Here is an 18,237-nt window from a genome sequence, read left to right on the forward strand (position 1 = left end):
AAAATTACTCTCCAGCATGACTGGTTTTCAGTGACTGGAACCAAAATAACCTGGCATCCTATAGATGTCCATTCAGTCCCAAAGACTGAGCATGCAGTTCAAGGCAACTACACACTCACCTTGAAGTGGTTCTCCACATTGCTGTCTGTGTATTTGGGTGTGTGCAGAAAGATCAGCAGGTTCTGTCGCAGATAGCAGGCCACAGCTGGAAGCCAAGGCAGGCAGGAAGTAGGAAGGGTAAATTGCAGTACTTCAGTGGGCAGGCTGCCAGGAGGTTGTATGAACTGCAGAAGGAATAGGCTATCAACGATTTGACATTTTTGAGACCACAAAGCCCAAAAGGTGGGAGATTTTTGCCAAGGAGTAAAGCTCTTGTTTGAAAGGACAAAAATGTATCTTCTGAATCAGAAGATACAACAGTCTTGGGAAGCAAGACAGCACTTCCTTCAGCCGATACCTCCACATCAGCTGGAGTGAGTTTGCAGTTCCGCACAAGCATAACTGTGATGATATCCAGGGTGGCTTCATCCAGACGCCTACGCAGAACCTTCACCAGCTCATCTGTGATCTCAGGTCCTACAAAAGGAGAAGTGTCTGAGCTTCTTATACCTGAACTCCATTAGAGTTCTTGAATCTGCTACAGTGCCCATCAATTAACCTATTTAGGATACTGTTTTTGAGATCTGTCCTGCCATTCCTCTGCTCTTTCACCTGCTGTTGCTATGTTAATTACAATTCCAGACCAAAGATCTGCATATATTAGAGTGAGCTGTGTCACAAGACAAAACCTATCCCAAAAGTGCCTTTATCCTATGCCTAGGGGAAATGCTTGGAACAAAGAAACTACAATGGAAATATATACAAATGTAATTATTAAATTACAGGAGAAATTTAAGAGAATACAGCTTCTAAATCTTCGTATTTTATTCTAACAGCATCTGTGCAGGCCTTCCTTCCTCCTTCTGTCTTATCCAATACTGGATTAGAAATGCACGCCCAATCTACCTGCTGGCGCCACTCCATGAACCACTAGCTGGATATGTCTATCGACTTGGCTTATAGGACGAGCTGAATCCACACTGCGGCAAGAGGCTGTTCCCAAGGATGAGTGAGAGCCCTATTGAAGAGAAGCAACATCACGATGGCATGCCTGGCTGAAAAGAGAGCATAGCTCCCATTGAAAGCATTTAGTATACAGGTAGTCCTTGACCTACAACCATTCAGTCAGCAACCATTCCAAGTTATGATGGCACTGAACAAATGGTGGTTACCATCATTTCTTGGAGTTTCAGCTGTCCCAGCTCCCCTGCAGTCACATGATCATGATCTGTGTGCTTGGCAACCCTTTCACACTTATGACCGGTTACCAAGCACCCCGCGATCACGTGATCGCCATTTGTAACCTTCCTTGTTGGCTTCCCCAGGAAGTCAATGGGAAAACTGACAGGGAAGGTTGCAAGTCGCTGGGGAAGATTGCAAGCCAGCAGGGAAGGTCACAAGTCTCCCCTAGCCCCTCTGCACTCATGCTGCGCTGGCCACTCGTGTGCACGCTCCCTGACCAGCACAGCACCTCTTACCCTTCCTGACTTGTGCGGTGCCTCTTGCGCACCCTCCCCATCCCATGCCTCTCACACACCCCTTGCACCTTCCCTGATCTGTGCAGCACCTCTTGTGCACCCCCTCACACCCTCCTGGACCCTCCCTCGCACCCTCACGTACCCAGCAGCAGCCACTTACCTGTCTGTGGGCCTGGGCTTCGCAACTTCCTCCCAGCTTCTCCACCAACTTTGGCTGTGGGAAGCCAGCAGGAAGTTGCCTTGCCTAATGACTGTGGGGTTCAGTTAACAATGGCAACTAGGACTATAGGGATTGCCATTGCTAAGCAATGCAGTCACGCTTTATGAACACATTGCTTAGGGATGGAAATTCTGGTTCCAATTGCTGTTGTAAGTTGAGGACTACCTGTACTCTCTCTTAGCACCAAGGGCACAGGGGTTCCATGTGCGTGTAACAAATACTTACACTCAAGTCTTCAGTGCAAATGGGCTCCTGGCTGCGTGAAAGTGCCAGTGAACGGCATGAGAGACTTTGGATTTCATTTTCCCCGGCCTTCCCACCAGAAGTGGTCTCGGAAAGCCTGGGGCAGAGTAACAAAAGAAGAAAGTAAGCTGAAATGAATGCAAAACATTCCAAGAGGCACAGGTGAGACAGCACCTGAGTCAATAATAGGCTATCGTTCAAGTAGGGTCCTCTGAACTTTGAGAACAGTGCAGTGGGCATGTCCAGGGACACTCTGAACTTACCGTAAATAAAAAACAGACTTGGTTGCACGCTCCTGGTAAACAAACATATTTTTCCTGTTCACAACTGAGAAGGCATTGAGCACAGAACGCAGGGCTTGGATAGCTACAGGACAGAGAGTGAGAGAGCGCAAGTTTACAAAGAGAAAGATTTAGTCTAATGCACCATCTATAGCGATTTTCAGACATCAACCCAGCAGTCTCTCCAGGGTTACAGCCCTTTCATTCAACCCAGCTTGATAATCACCAATCTCCCGGATGTATCCAAATCTTTGAAAACTGTCTTAATTTTGATATTATTAATAGGCATTAAGCAATACTAGTGAAAAAGTATTAAATGCTAGCAGAGTTCAGGTTAAGGTATTATTTATCAGTGAATATTTGGAAAAAAAACCTTTACTAAAGAATGTTTCAAATACATGCTAAATTCATATATGGTAGTTAGCAGATATGATTTTAAAAAGATGTTACTTCTTAGAAGCAGTGCTTTAATACGACTCTTTCAATTATTGAGAAGGTACAATCTCATCTCACTGGTTAGATCTATTGCAATTACTTTGCTCAAATCTTGATTCTAAAAGCATTTTTATTCTAATATAAGAGCCCCCTCCTGTAAAATTATCTCATTTTTTAATTACATGATATACTCTTCCAGTTACTATTTATCATCATCACCACACTCCAGATCTGCAGCCCACTTTTTTCAGGAGACTGCAGCATCACTGCCTGATCTCTTCTCTGACATGAAGCCCTACCCTATTCCAGGCCTACCCTAATAATATCTTTCCTAGGAACTGCAACTAACAGGAGGTAGAGGACTACTGTGGCAAGACACAAGGCCCTGCCTAAGAGTGGATGGTCTGGGAATAGCTTGCTAAACATCCAAATACTTACCACGTGCAACACCCATATTGGGCCCCATCTTGAGCCTTGAATGCACATGGATGGTGGTGCTCCAGACTGCATCACAGGCAAAATGTCCAGGCATGAACTGCATAGTGGCTGCAAGATAGTCGCGGGGCTGGTAGCTTTCCTCTCCAGGGTAATCTGAACAAGGGGAAAGATCTGCTGTCCACCACTTTTCAATAGCTAGCCCAAAAATCAAGCAGAGACATGTTCCATACATACACCCACCCACCCCAATCAAAACCCAAAGATACCCTCAATAGATACTGTTGAGCCCTTGCAGAAAAGTATGGAAACATATAACTAGCAATGGGCAAATGGAAACACAAGCAAGGGGGATTTTCTACTCAAGATACTGCCATAAGTCTTTCAGAATAAAAAGGGACTTATGTTCTTCTGTTGTTGATGGGAAGTCTGTTGATGCAGGTACATCAGAATTAACACAAGTAGTTCTCGCTTAATGACCACAATTGGGATTGGCAACCCCATCACTAAGTGACACGGTGGTTAAGCAAGACATTACGTGACTGTGACAGACTTACAACCTCGCAGTTGTTAAACAAATCACCTGCGCTTGTTAAATGAGACATCACATGACTGTGGCTTGTGATTTTACTGCTGGCTTCTCCATTGACTCTGCTTGTCAGAAGCTAGCTGGGAAGCGCACAAATGGCGATCACGTGACTGTGGGATACTTAAACGCCCACTGGTTTTGAAGCACCTGAATCTCAATCCCATGACTGCGGGGACGCTGCGATGGTGTAAGTGCAAGGATTGGTCATAAACTTACTTTTTCAGTACTGTTGTAACTTTGAATGGCCACTAAACAGGGAAGTCGTTAAGCAAGGACTACCTGTATTATCAAGGGACAACTGTGAAATTTCCAGCACAGCCGATGGGAAATCAGATACTTTAAGCTATAAAGCTCAGCATGCTGGCAACTGCATATATGTGAATAAATCTTGAAGCTCCTACCATCAGGCCCAGTGCGCTGCCGATAGGTATAAAGTGTTTCACTTTTCCAGATATCCTCTTCACTCTCAGCGACCAGCAGAGAATTACAAATGTGGCTATCATGTAGATCTTGTAGCAGCAGCCGCTTCAAAGAGAAGGGTATAGCAAGGATGAATTTAATTATTTTCTCACATCAGGAATACCTAGTCAGAGTTTTTTGCCCCCTGGTTTTGTTTGGTTAAAAACTGCCCAAAGGGGTAGGAGTTAGTAAAAAAGTAAAGTTTCCTTTGATTCTTGGTGACTTCACGGACCCATCCACGTAGCTTCCTTGGTAATAATACAGAAGTGGTTTGGCACTGTCTTCTTCTGCAATGTTCTTTTTTTACCTCTCCATCTATTCTATATTTATTTATTTATTTGATTTATATTATCACCCATCTCACACATGTGACTCTAGGTGGCTTACAATAAATAGATACAATACACAATATAAAAAATAAAAATAAAACACAGAGCAGCTGGGCATCATCCAACCAATTATCCACACAGCCAGGAGATGGGCTATATCACATGCCCAGGGTCCCAGGCTCAGGCACAAGCCCAAGTTTTCAAAGCCCTAGGGAAGACCAACAGAGATGGGGCCAATCTAATCTCAGGGGGGATGATATCCCAAAGGGCAGGAAATGACTCTCCTTCTGGGCCCTGCCAGCAGACACTCCTTAGCCAACAGGACCCGGAGCATGCCCCTCCTGCCACATTGGGTAGGACAGGCAGAGCCAACTGGGGAGAGATGGTCCCATAAGTAACCTGCTCCCAAGCCATGAAGGGCTTTAAAGTGACAACCAGCACCTTGAATTACACCAGGAAGCACACTGGAAGCTAATGTAGCTCATGGAACAGTGGTGTCACATGTGCCAAGTAACCAGCACCAGTAACTGTCTATGCCGCCACATTCTGCACCAGGTGAAGTGTCTGAATACTCTTGAAGTATTCAGCTCCATGTAAAGTATATTGCAATAGTCCAATCTTGAGGTCATAAGAGCATACATGATTATGAGCAGCCCCCCCAGTCCATGAATAGGCAGAACTGATGTACAACTCGAAGTTGCACAAAGGCCCTCCTAGCCATGCCTGCCACCTGCTCCTCAAGCAGGAACCACAAGTTCAGGAGGACCTCCAGATTGCACACTGGGTCTGTCTGGGGCAGTGTCATCCCATCCAGAACCAAAGATGGAACATCCCTGGAACCGAGGTCTAACAAGCAGAACTACTAGGTATTGCTTGGGTTGAGCTGAAACCTTTTGCATCCCATCCGGGCCCCCATAGCCTCCAGGCACTGAGACAGCACTTCCACAGCATCACTCAGATGACCTGGGGTAGAGATATAAAGCTGAGTACTATTAGCATACTGATCATACCTCACCCTAATTCATCAGATGACTATACCCGGCCTCACATCAAGTAGATGTTAAACAGGAGGGGAGAGAGTACCAAGTCCTGTGGTACCCCACAAAAGAGGGGCCGCTGGCTGGATCTACCCCCACCAATCAACTCCAGCTGGAACTGATCCCAGAAGAAAAGCTAGCACAACACCGTGCTGCCTACTCCCAGAGTCAGCCCAGAAGGATACCATGACTGATGTTATTGAAAGCCACTAACAGGTGGACTTCCGGTCATGATTCATGGCAAACTAGACGTCCCTGAAGGAACGGGGATGGCATTGTGGCAGAGATTGGTGGCCAGACAGCAAATTCTGGCTGACAAAGTTTCTCTGGAAAAAGGAGAGATCATGAGTTCGCCCACTTGTACTCTGGACAGCTGCTTCTCATGTGTAGACTGAAGGAACTGAGGTTTTTGTGGTTGACTTGTGAGTCGAGTGGCTGGGAGTCAAGGGATTTCAATCAAACTCACAGCTGTAATGTAGCCTATATAGACATAGGGTTTGCTGAGCCTCATTTCTGAATCACTTTCGGAAATTGCTTCTTAACTGCTTTTTAGCTATTACGAACAATGACAAGCTTTAGAGCACCAGGCGAGTTTCCTTCAATCCTTACCAAAAGAAGTTTTAAGTACAAGTTTAAGGACTTAAAAAAAATTTTTTTTTGAAATAAACAGCAAAAGGGTGATTAGAACGTTAATTTTGGAAAATTACAAATGGACTAAGGATCCAGATGGATTTGAAATAAGATTTTGAAATTAATTATAAGAATCCTCCCTATGGGAAAATGCTGTTGTTTTCAATTCTTAAAAAAAAAACCATGATAGGATAGGACTTCGAAGGTTGGACACTAGAGGGAACCGGAAAGAACTAAAGATTACAATTAAAGGAGAGCACTTAAATTTGACTTACTAACATAGAATGGAGCAAAATGCTTTAACATTGGACGTACTAAAGGATATTTTTGAACAATGAACTCAGAAGTTAATTTAAAAAGTGTCTGCCATTATAGATAGTGCCTAAAAGATGTTATGGAAGAGGGACAAGTTTTAGCGGATAGAACTTATACCGATCTGAAAGTGGATTTAAAAATGACAGGCTATAAGATCAGTATGGAAAAAGATGCTACACTGGATATACAAATGAAACTGGCTGATGTCTTAATAATTAAAAAGGATAGACAAATAACAAACCAAAAGAGTGACCTGAATAAATTTCCTATATTGGATTTACAAAAGAGACCTCTTAAAGTTTTGAAGGATTTTGTAAGAAGGGACAAATAAAAAATGGAGAGAAATCAAGTCCTAGGAAAAAGTAACCTCCCCATATTAGACAATGCATAACTGTTTAAAAGCTCTAAAGTTAGAGAAATTTTGATGGGTATTTCCAGTCACCAAAGTGATAATTTCTTCAATTTACTCATTATTGCAAATACTGAAGGAAGATTGCTACTGGTGAACTTGTTGAATTTAGAAACAGAGCAGACTTGCTGATTCTGGCCAAAGCCCAGGCTAGTCCACAATTTTATTCTTCCTATTGGCCAATCAGATGCCTCTGGGGTGCTCACAAGCAGAAGATGGTATCATATACCTCTCATGTCACTACTCTTCTACAACAGTATTTGGAGGCATGTTAATCTGACCCTGAAGATAACACCAAACCTTTAAGACTAATAGCCCTTGATAGACTTAAACTTCATGATTTTTTGTTTCCCAGCCTTCTGAACAGTTTGATATCAACCACAAACCTGACAGAAAACCACTTACCCCTAAGTCAAGATAATTAATGAACAAGTTAAAAAGTACTGGTCTTATCAAATACTCTTCTATCCTTTGAAATACCATCTATTTATTCCTACTCTTTGGTTTTTGTTATTTAATTAGTTACAAAGACAGCCCTCTTATTTATTCAAGAGCCTTTGATGAGGGCTTTTTGGAAATCCAAGTTCTCAGTGTCAATGGGGTCACTCCCATCCAATGGGATTTGCTCTTGCGGAATCTATGCTGAATTCCCTTTCCTCTGTCTGGGAAGGAACAGATGTTAATAATTTCTCAATTTGGCTACCTTCTAACTGACTTGTGGGACAATTTTTTCTAAGAGGTTAGTGATTTCATTTTCTTAAATCACAAGAAAGCAATATTCCTTCAGGAAACTATGGGGGAGTTTTAGTCATTTAAGCAACAGGTTTTATAGCTTGCATGTACCCTACTTACCTGGTTAACAACACGGCAAATCTCTCCAACCTTCTTTACCACTGTCCGGTGAAGTTGCATGCAAGCTCCTTCCTCATTCTGTGTTGCTTTTACTGCACTGTAGCTGCTATAAAGAGAGAAAAAGGGAAGTCTCAGAAAGACTCATGAGGAAGCCTCCATTTCCAACCACAAAGTGCTATATCTTCCACTCTGATGTCCTCCAGATGCACTAGACTAGTGTTTCTCAACCTTCACAACTTTCAGATGTGTGGACTTCAACTACCAGAAATCTGCAGCCATCAATACTGCACTAGGCTATACTACATAATTCCCCAGCCAGGTGGAATTATAGGAATTGCGGTCTATGACATCAAGATGGTATCTAGTTGGAACAGGCTGGGCAATATATGTATATATACATACATACACAGACATACATTTTCTTTCATTATATCACTGAATGAATATAATGATAAATGATAAAACAAGGATGAGAGGAAAGCAGCATATTGACAGCTGCTAATATTGTATTTGATTCAGGGATGTGAAATTCACAGCCAACAAAACTGAAACTTTCTCTCCTTTTCTCTTTCCCATTTTGAGCCTCCAAAACTGCACATTCACAGATCATCCAATTCCATGCCTAAAAAATCATTTGAGGGAATCATTCTGCCATCTCCACTTAGGAAGCCATGAGAATCAGGATGTTACCGTGTATGGGAATAAATTTCCACCCGGTCCTGGTGGATCTTGATGATCAGCCAGAAATCAGGTATGAGGGGGCACCTGGATTCTAGGTCACTCATCACTGCCTCCTCGCCTTCAGAATCACTGCTACCTCCATCATACCCTGGAAAATGAAAATGTACCCGGCTATCTATGAAGGGCCCAGCCAATCCATCCTAAATATATCAAAAGAGTCCTGGGGAGTCCGATGGTTCTAACATAGTCCCACATCTATGAAGTTGTCAGGAAATCCTAGACATATATTTTAAACCATAGTATGACAAAGTTTTCCCAATTCTCCAAAACTGACCTTCCCCCTCGCATGGCAAAGATGCAACCTATCCACTCACCTAGAAGATCAGAATCCATGCTTCCCTGGCTTGACACTAAACTTTGCACTCGACTAGGCTGCTGCTTTCTACAACCTGTAGAGAAAGAGTCAGGTGCTCTTAAGAGACTTCTCCCAGGATGCAAGATTCCTCACATCCCTGAGGAGAATCTTTGGTTCAAAGTAAACATCAAAATTGGGAATCTACGTCTCAAGCAACAAGAATTGAGCCTGGAAAGAAAAGGGTATAAGCATAATAAAAGTATACAAAGTTGTTGTTTTTTTTAAACCCTGACTGCTGCACAGATTGTGAAATTTGAGAAATTAAGCAAGATTCACTTCATACCAAAATTGAAAAGCAAGACATGCAGTAGCTTTCTAGAACTGCAGTCTCATGTACTCAATAGCACTAAAATGATTTTGATTACAGAAAAATCAATCTTGGAGCAAAGCTATCAAGGAAAGCATTTTCATAAATACCCACAGAAGATCACAGTTTTTGGTGCTACAGGGCTGAGGAAAGGATGATGATTTGAACATGGAGTTTTTAGCAGTATGAAGTGATACATTTTTGTTCAAACAATTCCAGTAAGAAATGGAAAATACTAGGAAGAAATGCAGACTTGGAAATACACAACAGCAAATGGAATACATAACAAAAAGGTGCTAGATCCTCTCTCTCTCTCTCAAAAAAGTAGATTTAATACTTGAAAATTGAACTTCAGTACATAAAATTTAAAAAGCAGTTCAGACAAGTATAAACCTTCCAGATCTGTGAGATTAACTGTCCTTCAAAGTGGAATACCAAGAATAAATAATATTATTAAAAATAAACACCAAGAATAAAGTCAACTGATGAAAAGTTACTATACTTTAAATCAAAGTAACTCCAAAACATTGATTATAATTAGTTCTATTGAAGGTAGAAGAACAAAAGAACAGCACAAGAAAGCTGTAAGAGTTCAGTACTGTGCCACTTATTTCAGAAGACCAAATTCTATTCAAAAATGTTCAGCAACTCATTTTATATTTCATAGATTGTTGTGAATGCTTGCTGAAACATCAGTGGGGAAGCTCTGCAGAGCTAGCATAAGAGAGAGACTTTCCATTTCCTTCTTCCACAGCTAAACCTGTAAAGCAGTATTGAGTGACCTACAGCTAGCCTAAAACAGGCTTTCCCAACCTCCATTTCCCAAACATTGTTGGACAGCAACAGCTATAATCCCAAACTAGTTCTAGTTAGCAGTGATAACTGGGCAGCCACATGACTGAATTCCTGCTCTGTTATGCATCTCTATCACCTGGCCACTGGAGTAAACAGACCATTTGAGGTAGTTTCTCACCTTCCTTGCTGGGAATCACAGAATCTGTTAGACTTGGTACAGATGGTATAGCTAAGGGAGACTGCTCACTGCTCCACTTCTCTGAAAAGGAAGCCTGATGTTGCGTCTGGGTCAAAGTAGTTTCCTCACCTGGACAACCTTGCTCCAAAATACTGGCCTGATCCAGAGATGTTAATTGTTCTGACACCTGCATCACAGAAAAGAAGTAGAAGTTCTACCCATAAGGCAGTCCAGGATGTTTCCTCAACAGTCAGCCTTGCAGTCCCATATCAATGACCATTACATCTCTCATCTGGTTCAAGTATATCTAACACATACCTCAACAGATACTTGGTTATTTATGCCCAGACATTCTCCAGTCTTGTTTTCGCTTGTTGGCCATGCCCAGAGACTTTGAGCTTCATCAGGGGGAGTAGAACAAGGCAGGGAGCCTTCTATTTTGCTGCTGCTTTCACACCTGCCTCCTGTCATAGTGCTCTCAAGAGTAACAGAAGGACTGGGTCCACTCATTGACACATGCAGGCGACTAACAGATGCATAGTAGAAATCACTCCCCTCAGCATTGAGAACATAGCCAGACAAGGCCATTCTCTGGAACTCCTACAAGAGAAACAGCACATCCCAACAAACAAGAAGCAGCTGCAAGGGAATCTACTCTGTAGGCTTAAAGTAACTGAAGGAACGGTGTAGTTGGATGGTTGGGATACTAGTGTTGTCAAACTGCTGGGACCCTGTGGTTACTGAGGTTATGGCACAAATAGCCCGAATGTCTGAGAATACGTTGAGGTAATGGGCAAGTGTGTCCCAGTTATGGTAGATTGAAGGATATATAACAGGAAGCACTGTGTTTGCCATTATAGAGAAAGGAGCAGACAATCTGCAGTCAATCTCCACTTATAGTCTCCTGACCTCACTCCTGAGTTCCAGTAGTAGGATCATTCATGACCTTAGGTTCAAGCTGCTGTTGCTGATAAATACCAGGTCTGTTTGCAATAAGACCTTGTTTATCCTGACCTGGTAGTGGACAAGCATGCAGACCTGGCATGTATTACCATCTGAGAGATATACCCTCCTGGATTTCAAATCCTTCAGCAGTCTTGATATCACGGCCCAGGTTAGGGAGAGAGCACTGATCTTTAAAGACATCTTGTTTGTGATCAGGGTCTCCACCATTCAGGTAGTGAGATGCAAGTATCTGTGTGTTTACTTGGGCTGTAGAGGCAAATTGGCAATCCAGTCTGTGTACCTGCTGCCCAGTAGGATACTTACTTAGGCTGCTCAATTGGTCTCAGGGCTGGTGTTAGAGAGTCCCCTCCCCTGTTCAGATCGGGTGACTTTAACCTCCGTGTCCTTGTGTTGGGTAATGCTCAATAGTTCATGAACCCCGTGGCAACCATTAGCCTATACCATGTAATCTTGTACCCAACATATATAAGTGGTCACATGTCAGACCTCATTTTTGCCTCAAAGCAGTTGATAAGGGATCTGGATACAAAGGGCATTTCTATCAGCCTTTTGCTATAGTCAGATTACTTCCTGGTTCAGATGAGATCAGCCACCTAGAGGTGAAGTAACTGATTAACACAGTCTGCCTCAGGTGCCTTATGAATCCAGATGGATTCCAGCAGGAACTTGAAGATTTTTCCAACAAGCTTGCAAGCAGTTTCATTGAACACCTAATTAGCCACTGGCAAAAGAAGGATATATAGGCTCTTGATGGGATTGTTCCTGAATGGCCTCTCTCTACTAGCTGATCTTGGATGGCTCTCTGATTTACCAGGGAGATCCAGGAGAAGCAGCAGAAGCAATACCTGGAATTGACCAGGTGGAGAAAGACCAAAAAAAAAAAATCTGACAAAGTATGGGGATAAACTCAAGATGGACCTATACCATGATTATAAGAGAGGTGAAGTGTTGTTCCTTCTCTCTTATTGCAATGGCAGGCTATCAATTGATAGTCTTACTTAAGGGAGTCAACTCCCTTTTGGGGGAAGACAGCTCACTACTGGGAACAGTTTGCACAGCTTTTTATCAATAAAATCATTCAGACTTGCCAAAATCTTTACTCTACATGGGAGAATCTGTCTGCCAGGCTTTTGGGCATTTGCCCCAACTAAAAGCAATTCCTTTTCCAAGCACAATTCTCACAATCTCTTTAGCAAAGCTGATGAAAAAAGAGATAGAGTTACAAGAATTCCAGCAACTGATCTATTTCCCATCCACTAGGAAACTAGTGGATCTCTTCACTGATAACAACGGTGCTTATGGGTGATTGTTTATAAAACTATCACTTGAATCCTTGACATTACACTGACATTACACCATTGTAGTGACTACAACAACATCTTGTTCGGGTGTCTTCTGGCTTGTGGATGTGGATGAAGTAAATGTTTTCTGAGTACTTCCCAGTCATTTGTGGACTGGTCCCATGCCCAGGGTCCAGGCATAATGGTCCCATGTCCAGGGATCCAGGCAGTTGTAAAGACCTCACTTTGGGAGAACATGATGCTTGCAATTTTGAAAGAGTTTGTGGTAAGTTCCAGAACTTCTCTAGGTCTGTCCATACTCACTAAGATGACTTTGGGCAGCTAACAAAACTTTGGCAAAACAGACTTTGTACACATAGGCACTGTGGCAATTGCAGTGTTGTCTCTTGATGGGGCACCATTACCCTTGAGAGAGCAGGTCCATGATTTGATAGTCCTCCTGGACTTATCGCCACATGGCAGGTGGAGGCCATAGCCAGAGGGCCTTCACTCAGCTGTTTGGTGTAGCAGTTGCAACTATAAAGTAGAGGACCTTACAAAAGTTGCTTGTGCTTTCAACATTATTTGTTTAGTCTACAGTAATGCATTCCATATGAGGCTGCCTCTGAAGACCAGTCAGAAGCTACTGTTAGTCCAAAATATTAGTTCTAGGTATTGGTTGACATATACTGTATTGGCACGAGAGTACTATATTGTTGCTTCAGGGCCTGCACTGGCTTCTGGGTATAATTCAAAGTGCTGGTTTTAACCTATATGGTACTTGCAGGATTATCTTCTCCAGACAGAGTCAACCTGCTTGACTCATACATCCCAGGACAAACTGCCAGTCACTCCTCACTTCCTTGAAGTGAGAGGGGCTGACACTTGCAGGTGCAGCTTCTCAGTGGGTACACTGTTACGGAACAGCTTTCCCCCATTCTGCTGGCTTTTTATAAGTTAATAAAAACAGGCCTATTTTAGAAAGTCTTTAAATGAAATGATGTCATCAGTTTTTTGTCTGTGGATGTGTTTGGGGTTTTGTTTCATTTTTATTACTTGGTAATTTTAATTTTGGACTGTGGATGTTTCATTGTATTATTATTTCTTATAGCTGTGGTATGTACAGCTGATTTTTTTTTTTTTAATTGTGAAGTGACATTCATAATCTGGTTCAACATCCAAGGCAGGGATGCACAATTTTTCCAGGCCGAAGGCTGCATTTCAAATTTGGCATCCAAATGCCTATTCCAAAAGCAAGCAGGGCTGGGATAAAGAAATAAATAAGACCTAAAAAAAACCCCTAAATTTAATTTAATTTAATTTACATTTCATTAAAATAAAATATTCCTGCCTCCCATGTATTTGATCTTTTTTCTCTTCTGTTTTATAGTTATTTTGTATACAATACTGTATATTGTATTGTATCGTATATTGTATTGTATATTGTATACAACATAGTTATTTTCCACTATGCATGCCCAGGAAAAGGGGAGGCTTCTTCTAGCAGCAGCCAACAGGCAGAGAGAGGCCACTGCAGCTGGATCCAAGGTGCCCTTGCTTGCTTCAGAGCTGGATACAGCACACCCTTTGTTTGTGAGCATTTTGGGGGTCCCTTGGAGCCAGAGCTCAGGCTTTTAGGGGCTATGTGCAACCACAGGGCCTTAGGAATGTTCATCCCTTACCTAAGGAGTATGGACAACAGAAATCATGTGACATCTATCAGAAAAACTGTAAAAAGACAAAGGGATAGATTCCTGCTTACTTCACGAAACCTTTCCAGAGAATTCTCAGGTCCAAATACAAATTGCAAAGGGACGACCTCACAATGGCAGCTTGGGCGGCCCTGGGAACTGTAGATGTGGGAAGCTGCTTGACTCAAGATGTCAGCAGTAACAGGCTGTGAGTAACGCAATGCTGACACAATCTCGTCATCCAGGAGCCAGCGGATCTGAGAGAGGAAAGAGAATGTGGCAAAGTCCAGATCAAAAATGGAATACTCTCCAGTGAGAGCCTGTTTCTAGCAGCTGTGTCCCTACCAAGACTGGCTCTTAGCCAGGTCACACTCTAGTACAGAAGAGAGAGTAAGGTAGAGGAAAGATGATAATGCCCAAAGTTTAGAGTGGCCCCAGTCCCAGGGGCAGATAGACTCACTTCAATCATAGTGGCTTCAACAGCTTGCCTATGCACTCCAGGAAGATTGGAGAGTGCTGGATGCCTTGAAAAGAAGATGAGAATGCACATCCTGAGCACAAAAGTCTTCAATTCATACATCCCAGCACAAACACAGATAAAGAATATTAATACCAATCAGTTGAGGTTGATGGCATTCTGTCCAAGGCATGCATAAGCTCATCATCTGAACGGAAAGAGGAGGGCTGTCCTGGGGAACGGGTGAAGGAGACACTGCTCTCAGAGGTGTATCTGTGGAAGGAGAGGAAAGAATGTCTGAATTTTTTTCAGGCTTTAAAACTCCCAAACCCATTGCCAATCATGAGTGCCCACCTATTGTGATGCAAATCGTTCACCATTTCGATCTCCAGAGGAACAGTCAGGACAAAAATGTCAAGGGTCACACAAAGGTCAGAAAGGTCAATAGTGTGAAGTGCCTTACAGCTTTCAAGGCAGCCCAGCACGTCTCCTACAGAAAGCAGCAGATATTATTCATAGAGACTCCTCTTTATGTGTCTTTGCCAAATGCTCAGGAAGATGTTGGAGCTCAACCATAGGACTCCATCAGTCCACCTTTCCTTTGGGAGTTTCTATCTTGCCATCCACATCTCCCATACTATAGTTCTACCACTCCCACCCCAAACCCTCATCTTATCCATTTTTATTCACCTAGACAGGTAGGTAGTGAGCAAACAGGCATGGAACAGTGCTGACTGCGTAGCTTCACAGAACAGGTCAAATGCACAAAGAGGGGAGGCATGTCTTGCTCCAGCAGCTCCTGTTCTGCCAGGGAGTCTCCCAGGACACTGAAGGAATCATCATCCTGGTTAACAGTGTTGGAGTCTGACAGGGAGCCTGCTTCTAAAAATTCTTGGTCCAAGCGTTCCCGATATTCTACCTCCAATTCTGGGTCACTTTCAGTGCCAATACCATAGCTGGATGTGTTCCCTATTTAAAAAGAATTTGTTGGTCAATTTCAAAAGTTGTCAAAGTACAAAAAGAGGTGGATGGTACCTCTTTAAAAAGTGTTGCCTAAAAGGATTAACTAAAAGTAACATTAGCGAGATAAACTGGCTTTGGATACAACAGACAGGACTAGCAGCCAGATGCAAAAGTACATGATGGTAATTTATATCAGAAATGTCAAGTTGTAAGCAAGTATGAGCTAAAATCATTAAAGTGACTGTATAATCACTTGACCCGGCAGTGTCTGTACAGTTGGCCAATCAGCAATTGATAGCCCGACATATAATTCTGTTATAACTAAGGTTAACATCCTGAATTTTAAGAATATGTTTTCCTTTTGCAGAAATTGTATTTTCCAATATAGTACAACTAGCCATATGTGCTATGATTTGTTTTCCTTCTGCAAAACTATCCTCTCCATACTATTTTGCCCACTTCATATTTCATTGGCTCTATCACAACCTTTAGTTTTCTTGTAAACCGGCAGGTGTCTGGTTCAGCGTTTACAGGACTCTTTATGGAGACCATGTGCCCTAGAAAATCAGTTGTGGCTGATATTTGCTATGGACTGATCAAAAACACCTTTGCAAACCTATGGATACATACAACCGATTGCTTCAGAGTAACAGGAACACTCTTACCTGAATTCCAATCTTTAAGACAAAGGCAGGGAACATGTTGCCCTCTAGATGCTGTCATTGGCCATAAGCCATAGTCAGCACAGCCAACAGCATTGAATGATACTGCGACCTAATAATATCTGGAAGGCCAGAGATCCCCACTATTGATATAAGACTATGTTGGACAATGTTTGTGCTACAGGCTTTCCATGACAATTTGGAACTGTAGGTGAGTTAAATGAACTAGGAATCTTTCTTCCGGAAACAAATTATTCTAGGAAAACTGAAATACACAGCTATCTTCACTGACCACAGCTTGGGCAAAAGCAAAAAATACAGGCATAGCTGGGGAAACAAGGAAAACTTTGGTCAGGTATGAAGCTGTAGACCTGTCTTCATTCATACTGTCTTCATTCTCCAAAGCACTGCTCATCTAGGATCCTTCTCTCTGCATCTAGTTTGCTTATCCAAACAAAAATGATCCAGCAATGCTGGGTATTCAGACATTCTCCCATAGCAAATTTCATTCAATCAAGGTGGTGGTGGGAAAATCCCATATTTACTTTTGTTATTTGTTTAATTTATATCCCATATTTCCTCCAAGAGCTTTTTTCTGTAACTCTCCATCTTCCATTTTTTCCCCCATAATAACCATACTGTGATGTAGGTTGGGCTGAGATGTAGTGACTGGGCCAAAATGAGCTTCTGTGACTGAAAGGTGCACTTAAATCTTGGCCTCCCTCACCCTAATTCAACATCTTCACTATTGCACTATTCTTGACCAAATTACTGACCTGCATCAAACACAGCATCTACAGCTTCAATTCTCTCATCAGTGAGTACTGAAAAGTTTTAATACCTTCATCAGCTGCCAGATCATTTTCTGAGCTCTCTACGTCTTCACTGCCTTTTCTGTCTTGATGGTCCCGTGAAACCTCTTCCTAAATAAAAAAAAATCTGTCAGTGTAACACATCCAAAGTCTCTGCATTGAATCCTTCTACTTTCAAATTTAGGTGCCTACTCTTTCATAGGACTCTCCCAGAAAAGGATGGTGGCAAAACTATAGACATATGCTCCTACCTCTTTTTTGGTGGAAGGAGGGCAATAGAAGTAGTAATGGGGATTGGATGGCACTGGCTTAAAATGTAAGCTGCCAATTTCCAAGAATTTCTCCTGGATGGAAAAGGAAGAAATAATAAAGGTAGCAGTCTCAATCTTTAAAAAGCTATCATATTACCTCACTCAAAATGAAGCAGTCTTCTGTTTACCTGGATGATCCTTTGTAAGTCAGGTTGCACTTGGCAAGGTTGCTTGCTGTCTAGTAGTGAGAGAGGGAATTCTGGGCCACAGTGGGGCTCTTGGGAAGGACAGGTAGAGCCATGGGAATCTGGTTCACTAAAATCCTCTGTTTCAGCACTATAGTTCAGAAAAATCAACCTGGTCACAAGCACGTCTATGTACCCCTTCTTAAGAACCATCCCCCAGCATAATTTTTCTTAATCTTCAATAAATCTTTTCTAGACCCCATATACTACAAGTGTTCCAACAGACATAAAAGTACACCCATAGATGCTCACAGGATTGCTTTAAGTGAAAATATTTTGCTGGAAGAGGCACTCGTGCTTTGATCACTTCCTGGTTAGATTTCTGGAATATGTCCTACATGGAACTACCCTTGAAAACAATCTAGAAGCTACAATTGTCCAGAATAGAGCAGTGTGGATAGTAATGGGCATATGTTGGTATACTTGTATAATGCTACTATTCTGAAGTTGCAATGGCTCCTGAATTCTTCTGTCACAGCCCCTGCCCTCTGGAATAACACCCCCCCCCCAGAGATACATATGGTGCCCACTCTTCTAAGGTTCTGGAAGACATTTAAAACCTGGCTCTGTTCCCAGGCTTGGGGTTAGGGTATTTGTGGAGCCCCTGTTGTGTTTTTTTTACTGTTATGGCTGTTTTATTATCTAGGCTGTTATATTTTGTTGTTATGCTTTTAATTGTTTTAATCATATATTTGATATGTTGTAAGCTGCCCAGAGTCTTTT

At 42.3% G+C, this 18,237-nt stretch overlaps 1 protein-coding gene across 10 annotated transcripts in view; it reads right to left on the bottom strand.

Annotated features, from left to right (window-relative positions):
• Positions 1-18,237, bottom strand: part of SZT2 (SZT2 subunit of KICSTOR complex) — an 80,225-nt gene that overhangs the window by 25,042 nt on the left and 36,946 nt on the right. For 8 of the 10 annotated variants that reach the window (XR_015798427.1, XR_015798428.1, XR_015798429.1 and 5 more), the window contains 20 exons: positions 17,458-17,605; positions 17,270-17,362; positions 17,048-17,129; positions 15,272-15,550; positions 14,936-15,071; positions 14,738-14,854; positions 14,585-14,648; positions 14,196-14,381; positions 10,506-10,787; positions 10,188-10,374; positions 8,867-8,941; positions 8,502-8,640; positions 7,812-7,917; positions 4,182-4,305; positions 3,195-3,347; positions 2,304-2,406; positions 2,023-2,137; positions 1,006-1,117; positions 458-576; positions 120-284 (listed from right to left, as the gene is read on the bottom strand). Coding sequence is in view for 7 of the 10 variants with exons in the window: in XM_088153752.1 (XP_088009878.1) it covers positions 120-284; positions 458-576; positions 1,006-1,117; positions 2,023-2,137; positions 2,304-2,406; positions 3,195-3,347; positions 4,182-4,305; positions 7,812-7,917; positions 8,502-8,640; positions 8,867-8,941; positions 10,188-10,374; positions 10,506-10,787; positions 14,196-14,381; positions 14,585-14,648; positions 14,738-14,854; positions 14,936-15,071; positions 15,272-15,550; positions 17,048-17,129; positions 17,270-17,362; positions 17,458-17,605 (2,785 nt within the window). In the remaining 3 variants the exon portion in view is untranslated. The remainder of the gene's footprint in view (positions 1-119; positions 285-457; positions 577-1,005; positions 1,118-2,022; positions 2,138-2,303; positions 2,407-3,194; positions 3,348-4,181; positions 4,306-7,811; positions 7,918-8,501; positions 8,641-8,866; positions 8,942-10,187; positions 10,375-10,505; positions 10,788-14,195; positions 14,382-14,584; positions 14,649-14,737; positions 14,855-14,935; positions 15,072-15,271; positions 15,551-17,047; positions 17,130-17,269; positions 17,363-17,457; positions 17,606-18,237) is intronic. The other 2 variants (XM_088153753.1, XM_088153754.1) reach the window with 2 other exon arrangements.

Source organism: Python bivittatus, unplaced genomic scaffold, assembly GCF_059951505.1.
Source record: "Python bivittatus isolate LINGU-HERP-01145 unplaced genomic scaffold, Pbiv_v1 ctg000700_np1212, whole genome shotgun sequence".
Classification (NCBI taxonomy): domain Eukaryota; kingdom Metazoa; phylum Chordata; class Lepidosauria; order Squamata; family Pythonidae; genus Python; species Python bivittatus.